Source organism: Adiantum capillus-veneris, chromosome 28, assembly GCF_014529385.1.
Source record: "Adiantum capillus-veneris isolate H3 chromosome 28, ASM1452938v2, whole genome shotgun sequence".
Lineage (NCBI taxonomy): Eukaryota > Viridiplantae > Streptophyta > Polypodiopsida > Polypodiales > Pteridaceae > Adiantum > Adiantum capillus-veneris.
In genome coordinates, this window is record NC_140958.1 from 60,339,394 (window position 1) to 60,367,354 (window position 27,961).

A 27,961-nucleotide genomic window follows, 5' to 3' on the forward strand; every position below is an offset into this window, starting at 1 on the left:
CCTCAATGTCATACCCCCATTCTAAATTTTATTACCTTGCCTACTGGGATTGTTTTAGAATCTAGAATGTTTCCTTTTATGCTTTATCTCAGATCATGGTTTCACATCTGATACGGTTGTAACTTTTGGTCTCATAGGTTATTTTGAGACGTTAGTATAACATTTCTTATCACTTCTGTTCCCAACAGCTCAGCTGGCACTCTGAAATGGACTCAACCATCTTGGCCAACAAGTGTCCTATTATAACAGCCATCTAATTGTCGAGGCCTACGGTGAGTAACATAATCCAGACCATCTCTCTGCACATAGAATAAATGGCAAAAAATACATCCGACTCTGCTTCTTTTTTATGACCAGGGAATGCAATCTTTTAACACTAAACATGAGAAGGCTCGCAGTTAAGCATCCATCAAAGTTCTAAATTAAATCATTTCTTGAGTACAGACAAAGTAGATACTTGCCCCATATTTATACCAAGCCAGCATGTTTTGCCTCCTCAGCTTATTCCCTTCCTTCAAAAGACAATCCCCCATGATGTTGCTTGTTTTTACCTCAGCAGATAGTTCTGACTCATAACCACTTTCTTCTTCACTCAGAAAATCACGCCTTCTCACTGACAAAAATGGAAGCTGCACACAAAAATGGCAATAGGAAAAACTTTAGAAGCCCGTACCCTTACAAAAGTAAAGCTCGAGGTGTCCTCAATAGCATTCGTAAGAACCAATGAACATCTGGAAAATAATATTAATAACCTTCTCTTCACTGAACGAATGCCTCCTTCTATGAGCAAGTTTCTCCAGCAGAGTTTGAGAAGCCGCATCTTTTGTAGCAACAAGAATAAGTCTGGTCAGCCTTTGAATTCTTTCCAGTAATGCTGCTTTGGCTTGTTCTTCTTCCTCTAGCCTTGTTTGGAGCTCTAATTGACCAGATTCCATCTGTGTGAAGCAGTTACCCATAGAAAACCATGTTTAACATTCTTGAATAGACGTCAACTGTAGATAATTATACATGGCACAGCAGATACACATCTAACATTTCTACTAGATATCCAGATAACCACATCTTCAAACCATAAGCCAAAGGTATCAAAATATCCTTCGGCATTTTGTTGTCATAATTACGCCATGCAGACCCATCAAAATGGAGCAAACAACTGCAACATGCGGATCAACACTACATCCATATCTGAGAGGAAACTACGAAGTGAAATCCGTCAAAAGACATGCTTTTGATTACAAATAATTAAGTAATTACATGTAGCAGAAATGAATGAGTTCATGTTAATACACAAATCACTTCACCTAGTACACAAAGAAAAACTTTCTGAGCTGTGCAAGTAAGGTTAACATATACAGATCCTGATTCAAAACCATGGAGAGCTTCTGATATAGCCTTGAAAATACAAACTATATTATTTACACTCTGTATATGTTCCATTTCACAACTTAAAGTACAGCCCACTAACAAAGGATGCAGCATCAACAAGCACTAGGGCATGTACAGTTCACAGCTCCACCATGAAAGACAGAACCATAAAACTCAGAAAACGAGAAACAAAGCAACAAACACAAAAGGAGGCACCAGACTTGCTGCTTCAAAATTGTCAAGTCTTCTCCGTTTTCCTCCTTTAGTTCTGAGATCTCCATCATCCTCCTTTTGAGTTGCTCAAGTTCATTCTTCAAGCGCTGAATCTCCTTCTGATATTTTTTAATCAAACACTTCTCATCTATGATCTGAAAAAACAAGGCACTATCAATGTACCATGATTACTTAACCCACAACAAGCATATTAAACACACATTTAATAGAAAAGCCAAAGCATGCATAACTTGGAATTCAACTTTCCAACTACCTTATTTGCAAAGGCGTGAATCTCCACTCGTTTTGCCCTATGGGCAAACTTTAGAGTATTGTGTGTCTCTTCATTTGTGCTAGTGGCTGGAGTGATGGTGCATATAAGCTGGAATAACCAGATCAAATACATCACTGTACATCCAACCAAAAAATAAACAGGAATTTTGACATGTTGGGATTGAAGCTTAAGCTGTCAAAATACCGATATGCGACCATGGCCACTCAAGGATGACTGAAGCAATCTGGTCAATTTGGAGTCTCTGTACGGTATGTGTGTTGCTTTTGCATCAGTTAGCTTAGAGACAACCTGACAAGAGAGAAACAAGAAATAATGAAACTAAGGTGCATGCAAGGTGAAATTTAAAGCCACAACCTGCTGGCTCCCTGCTGCTCCCTCTCTCCCCCCGTCCATCGCTACCCTTCCCCCTCGCGTTGTTTCCCCCCCCCCCCCCCCCCAACCCCCTTTCTATTCACGCTGCCCACCCGTCCGCCCCCTGGTGGGCTTCGTCAACGTTTTCGCCTTCTTCTTTTCAGCAGCAGAAACAGAATGGCAGCCCCTGCTCCACCTCAGAGGGACTCTACTGAAGCCCCCTCGTCCAACCCTACGGATCCGACCCTCCGACTTGCTCTTTTGCCTAAAGAGCAAGCAAGCTTGGTGGTCCTGACCATCCGAGAAGCACGTGCCCACTTTCAACAGTGGACACATGGTTTTGACCCGGCTTCGGATGTTCTAGTAGAGGAGGCAGACATCCCCATCTTAGTCTGCTTTCCGGGTTTACGGAGGGAGTACTTACCACTTCTATCCAGGATCGGCTCAGCCATTGGGACTGTCCTGGAGACATCTCGTACGGCAGCATCAGTAGCTGCCAAGGCGGCTGGCATTCCCTCAATTCAAGTTTTGGTCAAAGACACCCACACGCTCCCGAAGGTTATCCTTTTGCCTCGGGTGAGTGGGGGTTGGTTTAGACAAAGTGTGGAGTACTCGGGCCTCCCGAACCAATGCTTCATTTTTCGACAGATGGGCCATCTAGCGAAGGCCTATCCACGGAGGAGGCCTCGACCTGCACCATAGCCTCAGCCCCAGCCTGCCAGGGCTGGCCCACAGCCACAGACAGCGACACAGCGCACACATGCAGAGCCACCCTCCGAGCCTGGGGCTCCAACGGAGGAGGGGTGGCAGCAGGCTCGTGGTAGACGACGACAGGGGCCACAGCGTCAGCCCCGCACTCAGAGTGGCCCTCAGGCACCTACTCAGCAGCAGTGGGTTCCCACGGGGAACCGCTTTGGTCCTCTTGAGCAGGAGGAGGTCCCTGCTCCAGCCCCCACCCCAGCTTCACCCTCGACAGCCTCTCCCCTCCAAAGTTCCCCCTCTCTTCCTCATCCTCCCCCCCGCCTTCTGCTCCCGTCGCCTCTCAACCTCGCCCTTCTACCTCTGTCCCTCCCGCCCCTCTTCTCCACCGCTTCCCCCATCTCCTTCTCCCCCCCCTCCTACTCCAGTTCCACAGTCGACCCAGGGGACAGGGCCTTCTCCGGCGGCTAGGAGATCTCTTGGCAGTGCCTTTGCCACGAGTCGCCTAGCGAGAGAGGGTCAGCCTTTCTTACGGCCCCCTCTGCAGATACAGACATCTTCCCTTGCAGCTATCCCTCGTGGTCTGACAGGCACTGACATCCAGCGCCGCTGGGACTTCTTCGAATACGGCTTCACTCGTTTTCTCGGCGATCCCTTTGCAGACCATGAGACAACCTGCTTCAGGGTCCATGCTCTGTTCCTTGCCGCTAGGGGGACAGAGGTTTTGGACTCAGCAGTTGGTTTCTCCTTCCCCCTCTCCAGCAGGGCCGAGACAGAGTGGACCCTCGACTCAGTGTTGGGATGGTTGCATACACAGGTCCTAGAGTTCTCTCACCACATGGGAGAACTTGGAGTTACAGACATGCTGCAGACTTTGTGGCCATTGGCCAAGTTTGCGGTGACACCCCCAGACTCAGCAGGATGTAGGCACATTGTGGTATACTTCTTTGCTGATACGCAGTGTTTGCCATGCTATGTATACATTCATGAGGACTCCTGGACAGAGGAGGTTGCTTTACGCACGGCTCGCTCTGCTTGGGCTTGAACTAGGCACTCACTACAGTCACGCCTATCTAGAGGACGCTCGGATGCAGATTACTCCCCATCCAAGCCAACCTCAAAGATAGCCCGTCTAGTTGCTGCGGCAGCATCTGCTCTCTCTCTCTCGCTCCCCATGAGGATCATCTCATGGAACGTGCAGGGACTAGGTGGGCCCCAGTTTCAACGTCAGCGGGGCCGATTGCGTCAGGAGCTTCAGCGTTGCCTTGTGGGAGGAGAGATTGATCTCCTTATGCTTCAAGAGCACCATTTGTGTGAGAGCCGCATTCGGCGATGTGGTCAGCTTTTGCGTGGACGATATGATACCTTTTGGTCAGCTGCTTTTGGACCTGGAGGCATCCTAGGTGGGGTATGTATGACTATTGCAGACTCATTGCAACAGGCCATTGTGGACAGAGGGATTATTGTGTCAGGCAGGGCTCAGTGGATTACAATGCAGGTTCAGGGTGGCCTTGTGGGTTTCTTGAACATCTATGCGCCCAATGTGGCGAGTGCTTGTGCAGAGTTTTGGTCACAGATTGTTGAGTCTCTGCCGCAGGCAGATCATTGGTGCATAGGAGGGGACTTCAACATATTTGAGGACCTTCTGACAGGATTGGTGGCAACCATGCTACTGTGCATGGAGTCGAGTTGGCAGCTTGGGAGAGGTTGTGTATGACTTTGAGGGTCTCGGATACATGGCAGCACTCTGGTTTTGTGAGGCCCCTAGACAGTCTTGCCTTCTCTAGATCGGACCACAGAGTGGGAGGAGTGAATCTATCGCGGATAGATCGCTTCTACACTAGTGACCACTTCAGTGACTTGGGAGGATCAGTGGGCATCCTGGCAAGGACCTCCTTCTCGGACCATGCACCAGTGATCCTCACAGTGGCAGACAGGCAGAGGAGTGGGAGCACGATGCTCCGCATCCCAGAGAGGGTCTTGTTGGACTCAGCACTCAGAGAGAGGGTAGAGGCTCTCTGGACAGAGGGCATGGATAGACAGGATTCTCCTGCTGACAGAAGGCCTCAGGCCTAGCTCAGATTAGCCATCTTTTTCTTCAGGAGTCTCCTCGCCGGGTTGCGAGAGAGAGAGAGGCGGAGCACCGTCTCAGACGAGACCTTGCTTCACTACAGAGGATGCAGGAGCAGCATCCAGACAGTCCTTGGTTAGAGGAGCAGTTACAGCAGGCTCGACAGGAGCTTGCTAGCACAGAGGAGAGGCGACATGAGTTTGCTTTCCACCGACAGGCATCTCAGTGGACTCAAGTGGGTGACAGAGTGACTGGTGCTTTCTTTGAGACAGTGGGATCTTGGCACTCGCATGCCAAGGTCAGTCAGTTGAGGAGGCCCGATGGGTCAGTTGCTTGTGAGCTCGAGGATATGCATGCAGTTGCTACTGACTTCTACCGTGAGTTACTGTCTGTTGAGTCCCAGTCAGAGCGGCAAGATGCATGCAGGGAGCAGGTTTGGGCATAGATGCCTTGTCTTGTGACTGAGGAGATGCGTCAAAGGCTAGATATGCCACTTCAACTTGAGGAGCTGCACACGGCTCACGGCTCTCCCTCCGTGGTAGTTGTCAGGTGAGGATGGCTTGACTCTCAACTTTTTCTTGGAGGGACCTGCCTGGCCCAGATCTCTGTAGTGTTTTTCAGTACATTTTGCACACAAAGGCCTGACAGCAGCATGAGTGAGGGCCTGATCTCACCTCATTCCCAGGTGGCTCCTTGGATGAGATTCGACATGGCCCCATCACCATCCTCACCAGCCTCACAAAGCATTCTACCAATTCTCAACTTTTGAGGATTACCACTTTTAGAGAGCCTTATACATGGGACTCAGACAGGTTTTGTCAAGGAACGCTCAGTATCCTTACTTCTTTATCTTTCACGGTCTCCATGGAGAACTCGCTTCTGTTCTTCTCGATTTTGAGAGAAGACATACGACAGATTTGACTCGGACTTTTAGAGGCACTCTACACAGGATGGCTTCTCAGATGCTTAGATGCCTGGCTACAGACTCACGCTCATAGTCAGGTACTTTTGGCAGGAGAGGCAGAGGTGATCGCTTCATGCTTACACGCTCGGTTAGACAGGGCTGTCCTCTTGCCCTTTCTCTTTTTGTTCTATGCGGAGCGGATGAGCAAATTTTGGTGTCACAGCAGGTAGGTCTACGGGGCTCTTTTTTCCTATCTGGCGGGGATGAGCTGGACGCTGAGTTTGCCGATGACTCAGCCTTGTACTTAGATAGCCAGGAGGCCAATCTTAACAAATGTGAGCAGGCCTTTTGCTTTGGGCATGATACTTGTGGACTGATCAACTGGGGAAGACAGTGGCTTTCTCGGTTGATAGTGCTCCTATGCCAGATTGGATGCCAGGAGAGGGTTTCAGGTGGATTCCCCCAGGGACTGCAGTTCGGTACTTGGGTTGTCAAGTTGGTTTGGACTTGTCTCCCGAGCAGTAGATTGCTCCCCTTCTCCTGTCTATCAGGAGAAAGTTGTTACATTGGAGCTCAGCACGACTTTCTCTGGCTGGCAGAGTAGTAGTTGCCAACCAGGTGTTGTTGGCGACTATGTGGTACATCACTTCCTGTTGGATCTTCTCGAGTTCTTGTATCAGCCAGGTAGAGAGGCTGATCAGGAACTTCCTTTGGTCAGGATGTGACACTCAGATAGCCCGAGCCAAGGTGGCTTGGCAAGTCATCACGCCTCCTTGTTCTCAGGGAGGGCTTGGGATCATTGATCCAGCACAGCAGAGCAGAGCCCTTCTTGGGAAGTTCATAGTCAGAGGACTTCTTCCAAGTGAGGAGCCCTAGAAGAAGTTCTTGCTGCAGAGGCTTCGTGCCAGGGTGCCTCAGTCAGGAGGCCCTTGGCAACCTTCGACCAGATGGATCTTTACAGAGATGCGCAGAGTTGGTTTGAGCAGGAGACTGGAGGACCGCTTCGCTGTGAGTTTGCTTCGATCTTGGGAGCTCTTACGGCATGGCATGGAGCAGAGACAGCCGACGTGCACGGAGGAGCGCCTACGACAGCCCCTCGTCTGGAACCCCATGGTTAGCACTCAGAGAGGCCACTTGGTTGGTAGTCAGCCTCATGTTTCCTGGGGTCCCATGGCAGCAGGTCCAGCGCGCTCTCTAGGTGACTGGCTAGAGTTCACAGGTTTGTCAAAGGAGGTGCAGGGGTTCTAGCTACAGGGCATGAGAGGGGTGCAGAGCATGTGTAAGGACATCTCAGAGTCAGTTCCAGCTGAGTGGCTCACGCCTCTCGAGCCAGTAGCACCCCGGTGGATGGGAGCCTTCACACGACTGGAGGTTCTCATCTCAGTCAAGGCCTGCTCAAAGACTGTCCCAGCCCTGTTCTTCGAGTTTCAAGGTGGGGGACGACTACAACGAGTTGTAGTAGAGGCCCCGCAGGTAGCAGAGTGTTGTTTTCAGAGGATCCAAGTAGTGGGCATCTGTGGGAGGACCGTTGTCATAGACCCTGACCCAGCAGCTCTTGAGACTGGACATTGGAGGCTGTGGGCTGGTTGGAGTGTTGTCCACTGGCACGAGTACAGTGGGATCCTAGTGAGTGGCTATGGAGGGATCCCTTCTCTTCTGCAGACCACCCAGGAGTCCCTTTCTTTCAGTACATTGTTCGGCTGGGACGTCATATACTAGCAGCACAAAGAGAGGCCTGCCCCTGCCCCGCTGCAGCACATCATTGGTAGGAGGAGGGTCTCACGGTCGAGTTCTTGGCAGCCTTTTGGAAGAGGTTGTGGGACTCTAGACAGCGGAGGCGCGTCACCTTGTTTCAGTGGCTGGTCGCACACAGAGCTACAGCAGTAGGGAGCTGGCTAGTGCATAGTGGTCTCTCGGCCGCATGTGCAGCCTGTGACCATTTGGTGGAGAGTCAGCGTCACTGTCTTTGGGACTGTCCCTCAGCCCAACAGGTGTGGCTACGAGTTCTTCAATTGATGCCTACTCTCTCCACGGCTCGACAATACACTTGGGGGGACAGCGGCTTGGTCCACTCTCACGGGCCCGGCACTTCAGTTTGAGCTATCTTCCACTGGCAGGATGATAGTGATGCACGGGGGGCGACCTACACTCCAGCCTGCTACAGAGCTTACTCCACAGGAGGTGGTGCAGTGAGAGAGAGGAGTGTTGGGAGCTCATCAGTGGCCTGACACTTTGGTTCATTTGGCGGGCCCGCTGTTTCCGCATCTTTGAGGCTCGCCCTGTGCCACCAGAGAGAGACTATTCGTGACTTTTGGCTAGAGCTGATCCATACTCTCAGAGGACAGCTTGAGGGACTATAGGGCAGCTCCGACCGCATGCGGGAGCGCCGCCAGGCCTTTCTACACCATTGTCCAGGGTGTGCTCAGATGGCACTACCGTCCACCTGTGTGGCTCTTCCATCCTCCCATCTCTTGATTTAGCCTCATTGTATATATGTTGTTTTTTCATGGGAGAGTCTCCCCATCATGTTTGTTGTAGCCCTCTCTTGCAGAGGTGGTTGTAGCCCTTTGGGCAGTTTTCGTTAACTAATAAAGGATCTTTTCTCCGGAAAAAAAAAAAAAGCAAGCTTGGTGGTCGAGGTGGAATGTCTTCAAGCTACCTCGGTCATTTGCAAGATTGTTGGCACATGCCCAGTGACATTGCTTGATGCCACAAGCTGCAGACACATTATTATTTCCTTTTTTGCAAATGCGCAGTTTCCCCTTGCTATGTATACACTCATGAGGACTCTTGGGCAGAGGATGTGGCTCAGAGGACTGCACAGTCATCTTGGGCCTAGGTGGAGCATGTGATGCAAACTCGGTTGTCTCATGTGGCTGCTGGCTGCGGATTACTCCCCATCCAAACCGGCCACGAAGATTTCTCACTTGGCTACTACAGCAACACCAGTTTTCTCTCACTGACCCCATGAGGATTGTCTCATGGAATATCCAAGGCCTTGGAGGACCATAGTTTGTCCACCATCAGGGTCGGTTGAGACACGAACTCCAAAGATGCCTTGGGGTGGACCTATTCATATTCTCATGATACAGGAGCATCTAGAAACATTCGACGTTGTGGACTCAGATGCCTTGTTTAGCCACTGCGGAGATGCGCTAGAGGCTTGAGAGCCCTCTCCAACCAAAGGAGCTACAAGAGGCCTCAAGGCACTTCCTAGGGGTAGCTGCCAAGAGGAGGATGGTTTGACTCTTAGCTTCTTGTAGGAGTATTGGGAGGTGCTTAGTCAAGACCTTTGTAGTGCTTACCAGCACAGTCTTCAAAGCACATTCTGAAGACTGGAGAGATGCCAGACAGCATGAGGAAGGGATTGATCTATCTTATCTCCAAGGAGGGGGGCTCCTTGGACGAGATTCGGCAGGGGCGACACCCATCATCATTCTCAACTCACCCTACAAAATCTTAGCAAAGGCTCTGAGTTCGAGGATTCAATTGCTACTTGAGAGCATTACATATAAGACATAGACATGCTTTGTCAAGGAGCGCAGCATCCTTGACAACATTTTTACCTTCTCGGAGGCAATTGTCCTTGCACGTCTCCGAGGAGATGATCTTGTGGTACTCCTCAATTTTGATAAAGCGTTTGACACAGTTGGCTGGGGGTCCTTGAGGGCACTATGCGACGGATGGGGTTTTTAGATACATGGACTCGGGGAGTGTCAGCTCTCTACAAGTGTACACACAGTCAAGTGTTGTTGGCATAGAAAAGAGGGGAACGCTTCATGCTCACACGATCGGTTTGACAAGGCTGCCCTCTTGCCCCTTCTTGTTCCTCTTCTATGCTGAGGCGATGAGTAGGTTTTTGACCTCATAGGAGATTGGTTTGCGCAAACTGCAGCTGCCTCTTCGGGGAGAGGAGCTTTTGAACCTGAGTGTGTTGATGACTCGAGCATGTTTTTGGAGGGTCAGGAGGCCAACTTGCACAAGTGTGAGCAGTCTCTTGAGGTGTTCTCTTGTGCATCAGGAGCACTGATCAACTCGTGGAAGACAGTGACTTTTAGGGTTGATAGTGCTCCCATGCCCGATTGGTCACCTAGAGAGGGCTTTCGGTGGATCCCTCCAAGGATAGCAGTACGGTACTTGGGCTGTCACATAAGTTTGGATCTGTCACTAGAGAGCAGCAGATCTCCTCTCCTCCTTTCCATCAAGAGGAAACTGCTTCATTGGAGCTCATCACGGCTTTCTCTTGCTCGCAGGGTTGTGGTGGCCAACCAGGTGATGTTGGCTACTATGTGGTACATCACGTCTTGCTGGATTTTCTCAAGCTCTTGCATCAGCCAGCTAGAGAGGCTGATGTAGGAACTTCTTGTGGTCAGAGCCAGACACACAGTCGGCTCGGGGCGGTCTCCTGGCAAGTCATCACTTTACCTTTCTCTCGGGGACGGTTGGGGATCATGGAGCCAACACGACAAAGTAGAGCCCTCCTTCGGAAGCTTGTGGTCAAAGGACTTCTTCCAGAGGAGGAGCCCTAGCAGGAGCTCTTGCCACACCGGATTCGGGGATTCGGGCCCGGGTTCCATAGATTGGCAGTCCATGGATCCCCTCCACCCATTGAATTTTCACAGAGATGCGCAGAGTAGTCCTGAGCAGGTGTCACGAGCACATGGCTCTATGTGCCACGTGGACATGCTTCATCGACTTGTAGAGCCAATTTTCCAGTTTGGAACCCTCTTGTATAAATGGTTTGTACACGTGTTTTGACAAATCTTATTACACTACGATGGGCATCTGGCGTGACGTGCATGTAGTTTTAGGTTAGAGCAATCCAACAAGCCAATCCTTGCATCGATCAGATTCTCGGGTGGGCAAATGTGCAATAATTTAACCTAGATACTTAGCCGAAGTCAAGTTTATTAATAAATCAAAAATGATTTATTTTTATGACTTTGTGTTCCAGTTTTGCCCTACCTAAGCCTTCATTAGTCCTTAAGCCCAATTCTCACCTATAAAGGGAGCAAAGGAGCCCAGCGATTGGATCATCTGTATAGCTAGCACCTGATCAGCCCTAGTGTTGTGCATCAAACCAGCCGGCACTCTACACCAGCATTCAGCCCTAGCTTTTTTGCTCCAAAAACGCCAGATTAGCTCATCTCGTGCAAACTGCAATAGATCAGCCCAGCATTTTCTGTTTTCAGCCCATCTCTTTGCCAAAGACACCACAAATTTGCTGACGCGACCTTCCCGTTGCAACCCGGAGTTATTGGCAGCCCATCAAGCCTCTCTCGGCCATCCCCTTGCCGCATCTAGCGCTCCTATTGCTGCCCATCAGTGGCTCCATCATCAGATGCCCTTTCAGCCCTGCTTTATGCGACAGATTGGTTGTGTTTTGCGCGCGAGATCTGCGTTTTTGCAGCCAGCTTTCAGCCCTTCATTCCTCTCACATCAAGAGGGCAATTCAGCCCCAAATCTTCCTCTTGGTGGCGGAAGTGCCTCGTCTTGAGGAGTTACCGTGGCCACATTCACCATTCGAGTCAGTAGAGTCTGTACTTGAGGTATTGCATGTGTGTACATTCCATTTACGCAATCTAAAGCAAATACCACATCAGCAACAGTGTGAGGAGCCCTTGAGAGGGTTGATTGGGACGCCATCGAGTGTTCTCCTCTCTCTCTCTCTCTCTCTCTCTCTCTCTCTCTCTCTCTCTCTCTCTCTCTTCAGGGAAAGTATAAGAAACCATCATTCAAGCTAAAAGCAATCACTAACGCAAGGAAAGGAAGTAAAAGATTTGTGGATGTGTAAGACCTAAATCTTCACCACTTCAATTCCGTTGCACCTAAATTTGGTCTCAGAGCTTTGTGATTTTGCATTAATCCACTAATCTTTGGGGGGGGAAAAAATCTCTCTCTGTGTGTTTGAGCGTGTGTTGTAGCATTTCTCCCAACGACGCTTCTCTCACTCAGGGAACTGCAAGACTTGCCATTGTACGTAGAACTGTGCGCCTTGAGCGTAGGAAATGCAAACACTATATACAGTGACGTGGTGCGCCCGAGAGGTGTTGACTTGGTGTGCGCGTGACGCTTGACCACTCGAAACAAAGAGATCCTAGCATGGATATTTGCAGTCACAAAATCTTCGACATGATAGATCGTATCATTGAAGACATGCATTGGAAGCATGAAGATGTTGATTGCGAGTATCAAGATTTCTTAGCGGCCTATGACGACATAGGAAGGCGTGATTCAAATCAACCTATTAGCTATGGAGTTTTGGCATTGTTGACAGAACCATCTGCTTGGAGAATTCCATCATTCCAAACAAAGCATTGCATCATCATCGATCTGTACACATCTCTGGTAGCACATCTGGTAGCAACGGGTAGCAATCGGCAAGAAGCCATAAGTAGCCATCAATCAGGAGCCAAAGGGTTCCAATACAAGGCAACCACCACAAGAGTTCGCAGCATCGTGAGCCTACATTCCCAATCGCATCCGTTGCAGAGACAAGGATTCATTTGAAGCTCCCATCATACGGAAATCTAGTCGAAGCCCCAAGAGGAGCCTCTTTCTTTGAGGAGTTATTTGGCGGTTTCATGAGACATCATACAAAGGACGTGCCATGGTTCATGGGCATTCCAAAGGACATCGATGCATCATCACCATCCTTGTGTTTTGAGAATTTCCACATCACCCAGGGGAGCCTCTCTCTCTCAAAAGTCACTATCGAGGACATCATCTAAAAGGAACTTCATCGGGGACCATCTTATGCATCTTATGGCGTGAATGGAGTTCGATTCCAGTACCTCATCTTAAGCAGGAGTGGATGTCACGTGCACATGCCTCTTTGTGCCACATGGACATGCTTCATTGACTTCTAAAGCCAATTTTTTTATTTTGGAACCCTCTTGCATAAATGGTTTGTAGATGCGTTTTGATGGATGTACTACACTACGGTGGCATCTGGCATGAGGTGCATGTAGTTTTAGGTTAGAGAAATCCAACGAGCCATTCCCTGCGTTGATCGGATTCCAGGGTGGACACATCTACGATAGTATAACCCAGATACTTAACCGAAGTCAAGTTTATTAATAAATCATTTTATGATTTTATTTTTTTAACTTTGTCTTCCACTTTTGCCCTACCTAAGCCTTCAAAAGTTCGAGCCCAATTCTCACCTATAAATGGAGCAGGGGATCGTCTATTGCTAGCGCCTGGCAGCTGTATCAGATAAACCGGCGCTCTGCACCAGCATTCAGCCCTAGTGTTCTTGCTCCAAAAACGCCGGATCAGCCCACCTCGAGCAAATTGCAATTGACCAGCCCAGGGTTTTCCATTTTCAGCCCATCCCTTCACCGAAGACGCCACAAATTCGATGACGTGACCTTTCCATTGCAGTCCAGAGTTATCAGCGGCCCATTGAGCCTCTCTTAGGCCATTCCCTCGCCGCATCGAATGCTCCAATTCCTGCCCATCATCAACTGCGTTTTCAGCACTGCTTTACGCGACAGATTGGTTGCATTTTGCACACCAGATCCGCGTTTTCCAGCTGTCAGACCTTCATTCCTCTCACATTGGGAGTGCAATTCAGCCCTAGATCTTCCCCTTGGTGGCATCTGCAATCCCACACGACAAAATCCAAAGGTGCATCAAATCATCCCCGGAGGTGCCTCGTCTTGAGGAGTTACTGCGGCCACATTCACCATGGGAGTCAGTAGAGTCTGCACTTGAGGTATTGCATGTATGTACATTCCATTTACGCAATCTAAAGCAAACACCACATCGGCACGGTGTGCAGGCCCTTGAGAGGGTTGTGGGACCCCATCAGGTGTCTCTCTCTCTCTCTCTCTCTCTCTCTTCTCTCTCTCTCTTCTCTCTCTCTCTCTCTCTCTCTCTCTCTCTCTCTCATGGGGAGAATATACCACATCTCTTTACACAGCATCAAGGCAGCCACCCTTGCTAGAGACATGTACTTTCCTTACTTCTAAGAGGGTAAGGAAAGCCATTGACAGGATGAAGACAGAGAGAGTACAGGATCATCATGGTTTGGTAGCTGAGCACTTCATTCATGCCAAAGATATGCATGCAGAGCCTCTTGCATGATGTTTAATCGAGCCATGTATAAGGGTTTACCTGAGACTTGGAGTATGTCCACGATTATGTATCTTGAAGTCTAAAGATCCCATGCTTCCCGGGAATTATCGCACCATCATGGTTGGTCACACATTGGCTAGGTTGTATGCATCTATTCTTGAGCAAGATTTGAGTAGATGGGTAGAGAGAGAAGGCAAAACGGGCATCAGGGCAAGCAGGGTTCACGACAGGTTTCTCCACTCTTGACCAGATTCTGACACTCAAAGCTATTATTGAGGAGGGTAGATACCATGGCAAGAGGATCTATTGTAGCTTTGTGGATTTCCACAAAGCTTTAGACACAGTGCCGAGAGCCAAACTTATACGCAAACTACAAGACATGGGTGTGCCCATAAAGCTAATATGGGGATATTGGCTTTATACACGACAGTTGTGGGGCGGATACGCACTACTCATTGACAGGTTCACTCCACTATTGGGGTGAAGCATGGATGTCCCCTACCTCCGACTCTTTTGATGATATTGTGCTGATTTCAGACGCTCTGGAGGGGATGCAATGTCATTTGGATGCATTGCATATGTTTGCCCAAGATAGTGGATTGTTAGTGAATCTTGGTAAGACCAAGGTAATGGTGTTTAACACCACTACACAATGGGTCAGGAGGTCAGCTCCCACCTTTGCATATGATCAAGAGACTGTGGAGTATACAGATGTATAAACCTATCTTGGGGTGGTCTTCAGTGGCCTGGTATTTTCCTTGAGAAGAGCAGTAGAGACGAGATTGACCAGAGCTTACGCAACAATAGGGAGACTGGAGAGGATGTGTTTGCACATTGAGTTCCAAGAACCTTGAACAAAGCTCTAGCGCTTTGACACTCTAGTCACTTCTACCATGGTATACGGAGTGGAGATGTGGGGACCCTCAATGGACCATCACAGCAGAGTTGGCAGTGCTCATGGCTAGAGATGTATGGAGAGGCTTTTGGTTTCTATGATATCTCGGATGATAAGGGCCAAGGCCTCAGTACCACATGAGATTGTTAGGGCGGAGCCGGTTGGTAGTGGAGGCGCTCACTCAAGCAGTCTCCTTTATGCATAGCACCTTGAGTCTTCACGACAGCTGGCATCACAAGGAGATAGATCATGTTGGTATGCATAGATGGCATCTTGGTTTCAGTTGCATGATTTTAGTATCAACAGACTACCCCCATTTCAGTACTCTTTGGATACACCCTCCATCTCCCTCACTCGGGTAGAGATTACTAGGCTCATCAGGCAGGACTTGTCTCAGTTGGATACCATAAGAACATGGATACAGCCTACACATGAGTTGAGTACGAAGATGGCTTTTTATAGAGAGCATCTTCTTCAACTTACAGAGGATGGATTTGTGATCCACCGGATACATGGATACTCATCTATCTCACGGGATACGGTGTGCTATTGGTCACTTACTCACATCCTCAAACCAGCTAAAGATTGAGACAGGTAGATTTAGGAGTGCTAGCAGAGTCGAGGGCCTATCACTTGTGTCAGACGGAGCCCCAGACAGAGTTACATTATATATGTCACTACCCAATATACTATGAGATACGAGGCCGCTTCCACTGTCTATTCAGAGAGGGTTTTGGACCACTTTCTAGGGTCATGAGATATCAGGATCAGAGATGCCTTGGACTATACTTATTGGAACAATGCAAACATAGAGAGGACCTCTTGAGGAGGGGCCAGAGAGGGAGATACAGCCACAGCAGCAAATTACAGATTTCTTTCGGTCACAGACAGGAGTCAACCCGTACGCCCCACAGTATAGCGACACCAAAGGCACATTGCCTGATTGGGCGATAGAGTTGGGGCGGTGCCGTTGCCCCCGAATGAGGGGGCCATCTCGACACCCACGAAGACTACAACAAAGGATCCAAACCATACTAGCACGACACAAGAGTCGCCAAAGTGCTCACTATGGAGTTGAGACGGTGCCGTTGCCCCCGAATGAAGGGGCCGTCTCGACACCCACGAAGACTACGACAGAGGATCCAAACCATACTAGCACGACACAAGAGTCGCCAAAGTGCTCACTATGGAGGACATTGACGTTACTCTCGAACACTGATGTTCTTTTTATCTTTTATTTTCAAAGTAACAGGGAACGGGCGGAACGAGCCCCTCCTGTTCCTGGAACGCGTTCCCAAAGAGGTCGGCGGGCCAGAACGGAAACACAGGCGGAACACCGTTCCCAAATTTTCTGTAACCGGAACGGCTGGCAAGACAGGCGGAACAGCCGGAACGGCGCTTTTCAAAAAAAACTGGCTGTTGGACAGTTTTGAAAAATCCCGCATGTTCAGGTTTTTTGGGCACTTTTGAATGGCTTGGGGGGGGAGAGAGGAAGTCTTGTCCTCTCCTATATAAGCCAAGGAGATCAAGGCATATCTTCAAAGTTCAATCTCCCTCAAGCCTTCAAGCCTCAAGGCTCACTCTCGAGTCTCCACCTCTTCATCAAGCCAAGGCACTCTCTCTCTCCCTCCCTTGGGCGTCAAGGCTTTAAGCCTCAAGGCTCAAGCTTGAGGCTTGCCGCTCCACTTCTCCTCAAGCTCCACCTCTCCATCTCTCCATCACCCTTGAGTCTCACGTCATGATTCCATCATTCATCACCTCTCTCCCTCTCCCTTGGGCATCTCTCCATCACCCTTGAGTCTCACGTCATGATTCCATCATTCATCACCTCTCTCCCTCTCCCTTGGGCCTCAAGGCTTTAAGCCTCAAGCCTCAAGCTTGAGAGTCGAGACTTCACCTCTCTCTCTGTATCTCTCTCTTCTCTCTCTCTCTCTCTCTCTCTCTCTCTCTCTCTCTCTCTCTCTCAAGCTTCCTTCCTCTCTCGAGTTTCATCACTATGGCACAAGCTTTCGCATCAAGTGAACGTGACCCCTTGGGTGCCAAGAAGAAGAAGGACGAAGCATCAGGGTGGGATGAAGAGCATTCCCAAGCGTTGGGAAAGTCCGGTGGTGCACGCGCATGGAAGTGCAAACTATGCGGCTTTGAACAGCAATCCGACACAACCAAAGTCCGTGCTCACCTCCTTAAGCTAGAGGGACAACAAGTAGCAATATGCAAGGCCGTCAACGAGAAATTGTTGAAGGTATTTGAAGCTAAGGATGCCCGCCAACGAAGCCAGCAAAGAAGAGAAAGAAGCAGCAAGGCCTAAGCGTCCCACAATCAACTTCAACACTTGGTTTTTCCCTCTTCTACACCTTTTCATCGATTGGTGGTGATAGTAATGCGGCAACGATGGAGACGGCGGCGACATCATTTCGATCGGCATTTTCAATGCCTAATACTACTTCGGTCTCCACTACCAAATCTCACCAACGCACCCTACATACCACTTGGGATCCAAAAAGGAAGGAGGATGTGGATGCAAGTGTTGCCCGCTTTTTCTATCATGATCACATCCCCTTCATAAAGGCTCGATAAAACTTACTATCATTTTCATACAATCAATCATCTCGATTCTCATTCTCGTCTAAATAGTAAATACTAATACCTTTTGTGTGCATTGTCTAGGTCGGAGTACTTCAAGACCATGTGCACAAGGATTGGAGAGTATGAGGCACGCTACGTGCCACCCTAGTCTGAGGCCCTCCGTACTACTCTACTCGATAGAGAGAAGGCCGTTGTGGAGATGGCAACCCTCAACATGAAGAGGCAATGGACGAAGTATGGCATGACCCTCATTGCGGATAGATGGAGCGAGACTAGGAGGAGGTCCATCCATGGCATTGTTGCCTATTCCAAAGGGAAGATGTATTTGAACACTCACGTGACGCCACGGAGACAGGAAAATCACCAGATGTTCTTGCGGGCGAGTGGGCCTCCGCCGTAGAGACCATTGGGTTGGACCTTGTGATAGGCCTAGTCACCGATGGGAAGGCATGAAACAGGGCAGCCGGAGCTATTTTGGATGGCGCTTATCCTCACAACACGGTGTCCTTATGCATGGCACATTGCCTTAACAACTCTTGAAGGATTTCGGCAAACTACCTTGGATAGACCCTCTCATTGCATCCACGTCGAAGGTGATTGCTTTCATCAACAACCAGAACATACTTCCAGCCGAGTTCTTGAAGCGGTCGGGGGGCAAAGTGCTTCTAAAGTATTGTGAGACCCGCTTTGCCTACAACTATCTAACGGTAAGCCGCTTTGAAGAATGTCAGAGTGCACTGCAGCAGCTCTTCATCAGTTCAGAGTTTGCTGAGACTTCCCATGCAAGTACAATCGCAGGGATCATTTATACAGGGGAAGGTAGAGGATCCTGAGTTTTGGGAGTCTCTAAAGACTATTGACAAAATGGTAAAACCAGTGATCCACTTGCTTAGAGTGATGGATGGTATGCAACCTTGCATTGGCAAGGTCTATGAAGCAATGGATAGCATGGTCGAGGCGCTTGAAGATCATGAAAAGGACCCAGATAGGCTCGAAGAAATCAAAGAGCTTTGCAGTAGCAGGTGGAATGCCTATAGTTCACCTCTTCATGGTGCAGCTTTTGTATTGGACCCAAAGTTCCAGGGTGCAGGATAGGAGCATGATTCGGAGGTAACACACATTAGAACACCATCTTGAAGAAGCTTCACCCTGATCGTGACATGCAACGCAAAATCAAGGATCAGCTTTCATTTTACAGGGATATGCGAGGATCATTTAGGACAGCCGATGCCCAAATTGATCGCACCAAGATTTCCTCCCTCTTGTGGTGACAAGAAAATGGTTCAGATGGTGGTCCCGATCATCAGTGACTTGCCGTCCGCATTCTCAGCTAAGCGGTTAGCTCCTCTTGCTTGGAGCAATGTGGAGTGTATATGGCCACATTGCATCTAGAAAGAGAAACCGACTTGTTGTGGAAAAAGCAAATGACCTTGTTTTTGTCAGTGCAAACTTAAGAATGCTTTGCAAGTCCGCATCCAAAGTGACAGATCCTTTTCTACAATGGGAGATGGAAGCAGAGACAGAGGTGCTTGGAGAGACAAGAGGATCTACGCATGAGGATGAGCCTATGCAGGAGGATTGGGATGATATTCACGACGTCCAGGACTCCACTACAGATCGGGAGGTGGGATGCTCTTCTGCCCCTACCCAAGGTGAACATCAGGCATGAGTCATGACTCATTGCTCATTGGTTTTTGATATTTGTTTCCTTTGTTGCCGCTGGCTTTGCCCCCTTTTTGTATTGCACTACCACATGAGTGATTGAGTCTTGACATGTCACCTAGTGACTCTTACAGTTGTTATTTAGCACTCTAGCCTCTACATGTCTTATTTGTAGTGCCTTGGTTGTCCTTGTAAGCCATCTTTAAATCTTCATCTATCATCTTTTTGCTCCAAGCTTTTGTGTGGATTCTGGACTCTATTAAACTTTGAGTTAATGTTCTTTCAATGAAGAATCAAGAAGCTTCATGTATTGTGTGTAGTGAACAATCACGTGTAAGCCTTAAGACTGAAGAATCATTGCAAATCATGCCTAAATAGGACTCTACTTGACTAATGGGTGTGTATGGCTCTCTACTAACACATAGGTTAAATCCAACCTAATTTAAGCATATTTTAAGCTTACCATTCCGGCCCTCGTTCCTGTTCGGGGGGGGTTTGGGGGGACCCCCGTTCCCGTTCTTGTTCCCGTTCAGGGTAACTTTGGCTTCGACCTCTTTCTGAAGCTTGGATAGCCGGTTGATGATGACGTTGATGGTGTCTGTAATTTTGTGCGCCGCCTTATCAAGTTTGGTCACCGGTGTTTCTTCAATGTGGTACACTTATAGGGAAGGCATATGAGTGTGTGTGGGTGTGTGTGTGTGTAGGGGGCGAAAGGATTGCCAAAACATTAGTAGGGTGGGTGCAATAGCAGCAGCAGCCGTTGGCATGGCAGGCTCAAGGGGCGAATCAGACAACGGACGCAGCAGCAACAGTAACATGGTCGGGTGCAGCAGCTGTAACAGGCTTGGACACTCCAAGCAAGAAATCAATAGCATCACACAAATAGAAACTTCAAAATCCCTGATCTTTAATAAAGTGTGTATGAGAGAGAGAGAGAGAGAGAGAGAGAGAGAGAGAGAGTCGACACGGCCCGGCGTAGTTCCTTGCCCAGAGGTATTGGCCCCTACGTCATGCGTCCCTTTTGTATTTCTTTTTCATTAATCATTGCAAAGTACAACTCCCAAGGGACCTCTGCTCTCAAACTCTGCGTCCAGATGCTATGCAAAGTGAGGCCCTATGGGCTCTTATAAACTTACAAGAGGTGGTCAAAAGCAGAGCCCCAAAAGCATTCAGTTCAAAAGCACTAAACCCAAAAGCATCTGCTCTCAAAAGCTAACGCTAGGGACTCCCAAAAGCAACCAGTGTAATTTCCAAAAATCCGTACAGCCTACCACGTCAGCACAGCAATGCAATTTACGAAAAATTTGTACAGTCCTGCCACGTCAGCAGTGAGCATAAAGCGTGGGGGCTGTCCGTACGACCTGACACGTCAACAGCCTTCACGCAATTCCCTAGTTAATTTTCCTTGTGTCCTCTAGGGCCCATCGTACGGGAGCCAATAAGTTGGAACAACTTATAACTTTAAATCTTGTCAGTTTCTGGGTGGACATGCCACGTCATCATTTTGTGACATACCCCCTCTTGAAAGAATTGTAATCGCCCTCGATTACTCCTGCAAAATCAGACATAAGCCATAAACCAGTTCAATAGTTCAGTAGACATTGACTCTAAGTACCAACGCACTAGACGACACAAATCCAGCACTTGCACAAAGATGACAATCATTAAACATCAAATCACATTCAAATCAAATCACATAAATTCCATCGAGATCTAGGACCATGATCTCTCAGCAACATGCTTAGCAATCGCATCTAGATCCACACCGGACCTCACTGATGTCGGATTAACTAATTCTTACTGCAATCATGTCCATAGAATCTCAAGACCAAAATGATGCAACCATTTCGTCTTTCAAATCGTTCACTCAAACACAATCACATGAGTGAGCACACATAAAATTAGATTCATTTTCGGGAATTCCCATGTCGAAGTACTTCTTTCATAAAGCCATCCAGCAGAATACTGTCAGCCCATCAGTGTCCCTAAAATCCAAAGGAAAATCAATGACTTTATTCCATCTGGGTAACTTGTGACAAAGGAGCGGAGTGACTCCCCTCTTGTGCAGTCTCGACTGCACCAGATTAAACCATGCTGATTTACGGGATCTCTCGGAATAGTCGAAGCTAGACCAAAAATCTCAAGGTAAAGTTCCAATTCACGACTATCTGTTAGGTCCTCCTCCATCCACTTCGCATCCAATGCCGGAAAGTTCTTGAATTTCACTACTGCCGTATCACTTTACCTTTCGCCTTGTGACCCAGAATCTGTTTGGGAACGAGTATCTCCTCGCTCTTTTCTACTTCAGGTTGCTCCTCAGGCTCCTTGTCGACTTACATTTTACCCTTGAAAGGTTTCAATAGACTCACATAAAAGGCATTGTGAATGTTCTAAGTATCTGGCAACTTCAGTCTGAAGGATACATCATTTATCCTTTGTGGGGGGGAGCCGTTCCGGAGGCCCCCGTTCCCGTTCCCGTTCCGAGTAACTTTGTTTATTTTACTTCATTTTATTCTGTACCCAAACATTGTATTAGATCCATCAAAATTGTATCAGTTTGGTCTCATAGGTCATTTTGGCCTTTCAAAGACGTTAATATAATATTTCATTTCATTTCTCTCTCTCTCTCTCTCTCTCTCTCTCTCTCTCTCTCTCTCTCTCTCTCTCTCTCTCTCTCTCTCTCTCTCTCTCTCTCTCTCTCTCCCCACACACCACACACACAGCCAACACCCCCCCCCTCGCCGCCCCCAGGGACTATACCACTGAAAAGCTAGCATGATGATGAGTGCAGAGACCTTTACCGCTGGCTACGTGCGCAGCGGACCCTTGGGGAGATCACTAATCGAGAAGCCAAACACTCGAGAAGGCAGACGCTAGATACTCACACACCGAAAGCGGCAAGCTGTTGAGAAGGCACAGGAGCTAGAGCTATACCGCTGATTCATGAGCATGGACAATGCCACAGCATGGCGAACCCTTCGAGAGCAACGCCTGACTACTCCTATTGAGGACCCACAGGTATGGCACGATTATGCAAAGAGGCACTATGAGGTACCAAACCAGCCTCCAATTCCACAACCACCCGAACCTCGACCCATGAGCTCTTCTTTCCTCACACCAAAGATAGTCAAGAATGCCATCCACCGCCTGTAGCACCACCAGTCCCCAGATCACACAGGATTACAAAGTGAGCACCTCATTTACGCAGCCGCCACTATAGCCCCATTGATTGCACGTGTTTTCAACCGGGCTATCGGGGAGGGCTTCCCAGACGAGTGGACTCCGCACACCAATGTGCCAATCCACAAATCTGGGGAAACTTTGGACCCAAGGAATTACAGGACTATTATGATTGGCCATATAATGGCCAAACTTTATGGGGCAGTACTTGAGGCTCAGCTCAATTCATGTGGAGACGCTGAGGGCCTACGCGCTCCTGGCCAGGCAAGGTTCACACGGACCTTCTCCATCATCGACCACATCTTTGCCTCATTGATGGGGCAAAGGTGCAGAAGAAGAAGCTATATTGCTGCTTTGTGGACTTCCGCAAAGCGTTTGACACCGTTCCACGAGAGAGGCTCTTTCAGCGACTTCAGAGTCTAGGGATACCATCAGAGATGATATGGGCCATCTACTTTCTCTATGGGAGAGTGACTGGGAGAGTCCGTTGTCCAAGCGGCCTGTCAAAGTCCATCACTAGCACCATTGGTGTTAAGCAAGGATGCCTCCTCTCCCCAACCCTCTTTGGATTCTACATCAACAAGATCTTCGACTACATCTTACGAGCGTGAGGTACAGGAGCTGACCTAGCAAGTATCAAGTCCACATTATGCTATATACCGATGACATTGTTTTGATTTCAGAGTCATCAGAAGGTCTACAAAGCCATTTGAGTGCCTTTGGATGAGTTTTGTACACAAAGGACTGACAGTGAACCTTGGGAAGACCAAGGTCATGATCTTTCACACCTCTAGGTCAGTCCAACGAGCAGCCACATTTACAGCAGCAGGAGGTACAGTTGAGGTGGTCACCTCCTATGTCTATCTTGGAGTCACCTTCACTAGTAGACAGGGCCCCTTCTCCATGGTTTAGGCTGCCACTAACAAACTCACCGGTGGATATGCAGCTCTAGCCAGGTTAAGAGTGAGAGATGTCATCAACACAAACTTTCAAGAGCCCACACAAAGGTGGCTTAATGACACATTAGTCACCATAGCCCTCTTGTATGCTGCAGTAGTGTGGGCAGCCGCGTTGACAAATAGCCAGTGGGTACGGGTTGAGAGACCACAAGTATATATGATCTCCCGCTTGTTTCGAGGCAAGCACACAATGCCCCAAGACATCATCGGGGGGGCAGAGCTTGCTACTCCCCCATGGTTGTGGAGGCACTCTTTCAAACGATCTGCTTTATCCAGAGAGTGAGAGAGCTCCCGGCTAACAGACTCACACGCCGAGCATTCGAGGAGGCCATACAGATAGCAAAGTCTAGATATGACAGAGCTTGGTACAACCAAGTCAGAGCATGGTTTGGAGCACATGGCCTTGATCTTGAGAGCTTGCACCCGATCCAATATGACCCTAGCTCACCCCAAGTTCATCTCATGTAGTGAGAGAAACATAGTGCTCCAACAAGATCTCTAGCAGCAGGCAGACTTGGATCACATCAGAAACGAACACGCGGAGAGGATCTCCCAGCTACACGGACCGCCTCCGCCTACAAACATGCGTTAGACAAACCACCCAACCATAGCCACCATCTGATAGCACACCCGTGCTGGGGCCAACGTTCGAGGACGTACGCGTGTACCTGTGGAGCCGAGCGTCCCATACCATCCGGCCTCACCTCCACGACGTAACCTCGCGCACTCCTAGCCTAATGGGCTAACCACTGGCACTCTGCAAAAGGGGATCGACAAACTACAAATTAGGCCTACCCTCCCTTTTATAATAATGGCCGGCCGGCGGCCACACTGGCCGAGTTCACACTATATCCGCCTAGACATTGGACGTCCATCCCGACGGCATCTAGGCTAGATCCCCTCTCTTGTAAGCGGGACATAACATACTTCCCCCCTTTCTCGAGAAATATACTCAGTTTGCATATCTTGTCAGTACATTTTTTTGTATAGGCACAACAACGTCGGCTTCACCTTATTTTTCTTTAAGGCGGCTGACATGAAACATTGTGGCTGTAAACTAACATCGGGAGGAAGAGGTGGTTTATAGGCAACCTGGCCAATTTTCTTTATAATCAAGAACGGACCACAATATCTAGCTAAAAGCTTATAATGCTTTCTAGTTTGCATAGTCTTGGAATCCTTGGGTATCTTTAGTTAGACCCATTGTCCCACATCTAGAGTCCTTGGAGATCTCTTTTGTTAGCATAAGTAGTGGCTCGATCACAAGCTGTCCTTATGCTATCCTTGACCAATTAGAGCATTTCCTGCATATCATACAAGAAATCTCGAGCCTAGCGATCCTTGACTTTCTCTAAGCCAATAGTAATAGGGGATTTAGGCTCAAATCCATACATCAACATGAATGGGCTAAATCCAGTAGCAGAATGCTTGCTACTATTGTAAGCACATTCTAATTGTGGAAGATACCTTTCCCAATCAGACTGCCAGTTGGAGACATAAGCGCTCAACATGTCCTCTAACGTCTGATTCATCCTCTCAGTTTGTCCGTCAGACTCAGGATGATTAGAGGACGACATACTCAACTTCGTTCGAAGGTGAGCAACCACATCTTGCCAAAATCGCCCAGTGAACTTGGTATCTCGATCACTGACAATATCCTCTAGCAGACCATACAGCTTGTAAAGTAGATCGACAAATAAAACCGCCAACTCATGGCTTTTTACTGTTGACTTTGTTAGTATAAACTTCGCTATTTTTGTGAGTCTATCGACCACTACCCAAATGGCATCATTGCTCCAACTAGTATTTGGAAAATCAACGATGAAATCCATAGAAATACTCTGCCACTTGGCGTCTGGGATTTCAAATGGATGTAGCAAGCCAGCTTTCCTAAGGCGCTCTGCCTTATTGACCTAACACTGAGTGCATCTCTTCACATAGCTCTCTATGTAAGAGCACATCCTTGGCCAATAGAAATATCGTTTGACCCAAAGTTCTCTCGATGCATGGGTACCCAACGCTAGGAATATCATGGCATTCGAACAAAATCCTTTGTCGAACCTCATCGATTTTCGGCACGCTAAACAATAGTCCACCTCTAATGGAATATTGTCGTTGTCTCGTCTCTCCAGGACGACTCACTTGGGTCTCCGGACCACCCAAGCCTATACACGAGTCATGCCCCACTTCGACCTTGTTCCATATCTTGCCAAATAGCTATCGGAACGACATAGCCCTTGGACAGAGAAATAGAAATCCGTGGAGATTTCAGCCATAGACAAGGCATTAACTTCACGAATCCGGCTAAGTGCATCAGCAACTCAATTGCTAGATCCTTTTCTGTAACGGATCTCTAACTCAAACTCTTGCATAAGTTCAACCCATCTAGCCTTCCAGCCTCTAGGATTACCCTGATCACAGACATAGCGCAAGGAGTAATGGTATGTCCATGCAACAAATATAGAGCTATACAAGTGGTGCCGCAACTTCCTCAAGGTGTGGACTACGGCGTAAAGCTCCTTCTCATATGTTGGATAACACATTTCAACGTCGAAAAGTTTCTTACTTTCAAACACAACAAGACGCCCATCCTGATACAAGCTGCACCAGTCGCATAATCGCTAACATTGTTTCAACCACAAACGGTTTGCTAGGATCCACAATATGCAACCTTGGTATAGTAGTCACCAAGTGCTTTAATGTCTTGAAGCTCTCGTCGAGACACTCATTCCACACAACAGAGGGATTATCTTTACGGTGAGGTGCTTCCCGAAATCTTCGGTTCTTTCACCCCTCCTTTTAAAAGGTGAATGAGCGGAGCAGCAACTTTAGAGTAATTCTTGATAAATTTGCGAAAGAATCATGTAAAGCCTAAAAATGACTTTATTTGGCACACATTCTTCAAAATAGACCAATTTCTCACTTAATCCACTTTTCAAGGTCAACGCGAATTCCATCGCGAGTAATGATATGACCCAAATATAGAAGCTCTTTCTTGAAGAATTCACACTTGGAAGCCTTAGCATAAAGCTTCTCAGTTGTCAGTATTTCCAGAACAACACGTATATGCGCTAAATGCTCAAACCAAGTTCGGTTGTAGATCAAGATGTCATCGAGAAATACAGCAACAAAGTTTTCTAGAAACGGCCTCAGCAGATCATTCATCATCTGTTGAAACGTAGCTGGAGCATTGGTCAAACCAAAAGGTAAGATCAATAAATTCATAGTGACCATAATGTGTATGGAAACCCGTCTTGGGAACATCTTCCAATTTGATCCGTCTGGTGATAGCCTGATCGCAGGTCTATCTTTGTATAATACAGTGCTCCATGGAGTCGATCTATCAGATCGTCCATACGCGGGAGCGGATACTTATTCTTCACAGTGAGCTTATTTAACCGCTTGTAATCCACGCAAAGGCGCGCAGAGTTATCCTTTTTTCGAGAAAGTAGCACAAATGCTCCCCACGGGGATTTACTTGGCCGAACAAAACCCTTGTCGAGATAATCTTTCAGCTGCCGCTGAATCTCATCCTCCTCGGTTTTACTAAACCGATAGGGTTGCTTTACTACCAGCCACCAACTCAATGGCATGATATACTCCTCTCGTAGACGGCAGGCCAGGAGGTAGATCATCAGAAAAAACGTCCTTGAAATCAGTCATGATTTCTCGAATCAGGTTGGATTTGTCCGAATCCCGAAGTTCAACAGAAGAATATGAAACATTTTTACGAAATTTAGTGACAGAAGCACCAAGCACTAATGAATCAAACCAAGTAGATGTACACGTTGATAAAGTCAACATCAAAAGTATCTTTGAATATTTCCAAAGCAGTAACAATTGGTATTGCAAAACCATTATTTACGGTAATCTGATAGCAAAGCAAAATAGATACATGAGGCATCCTGTTTAACAAAAACAAGAGAGTGATGTACATAGTCTATATACAATGTGTCTTGTTTATCATAAAACCATGGAATTCCTAAAATAATATATGCTCTGTCCAAGCGCATGATGTGGAAATCCAAGTTCTCTTTCTGATTAGCTAGCTTGAGCGTCAAATCTGGAACCATCTGATTCCATACATATCCTCGCCACGAGCCATCTTCACGCGATACTCTGGTCACTGTCTCGCGTCTGCAAGTGCAAGTCCTGTACCAATTTTGCATCCACAAAATTGTGTGAGCTTCCATTATCAAGGAGTACGGTCACGTCATGACCATTGATCTTCCCGGGGAAACAAAGAAGATCGTGCTTATCAAACACTTTGGTGTTGAAAGTACAATTAGTGCATGAACTATGCGCTAAGTGATGGATTTCAACTTGAATAACATCAAAGTTACTTGAGATCTCGTGAATCTGAACTGAAGGACAACTCTGCGATTTCTTCGTCTTCTTTTGAGGCAATCTTTGATTTGGTGGCCCGTCTGGCCACACCCAAGGTAGGTCCCCCTTCTTTACTGCATTAGCAACCACAGCATTCCTGGCTTTCTTCTTATGCAGAGAAAACCTCGACAATGACTTTGACTTGGACCTTTTCAGGAATCAAAGTCGCTTCCTCGAAGTGCCCTCGCCGGATTGGTGGTCTGAACTTCTTTTCTTCTCATAGTTCGCCCCATTTGTTCAATGGAACATCCTGGCCTTTGCCACCGCATCCTCGAGGTCAGTCGAGGCTTTGTCTTTGAATAAGGCCCAACCG

General features: G+C 48.0%; 1 protein-coding gene across 6 annotated transcripts in view; it reads right to left on the minus strand.

Annotated features, from left to right (window-relative positions):
• LOC147420525 (kinesin-like protein KIN-7C, mitochondrial) overlaps nt 1-27,961 on the minus strand; it is an 81,557-nt gene that overhangs the window by 38,278 nt on the left and 15,318 nt on the right. For 5 of the 6 annotated variants that reach the window (XM_086504445.1, XM_086504447.1, XM_086504446.1 and 2 more), the window contains 5 exons: nt 2,057-2,161; nt 1,853-1,960; nt 1,587-1,733; nt 753-935; nt 462-629 (listed from right to left, as the gene is read on the minus strand). In XM_086504445.1, the coding sequence (XP_086360571.1) occupies nt 462-629; nt 753-935; nt 1,587-1,733; nt 1,853-1,960; nt 2,057-2,161 (711 nt within the window). The remainder of the gene's footprint in view (nt 1-461; nt 630-752; nt 936-1,586; nt 1,734-1,852; nt 1,961-2,056; nt 2,162-27,961) is intronic. The other variant, XM_086504448.1, reaches the window with a different exon arrangement.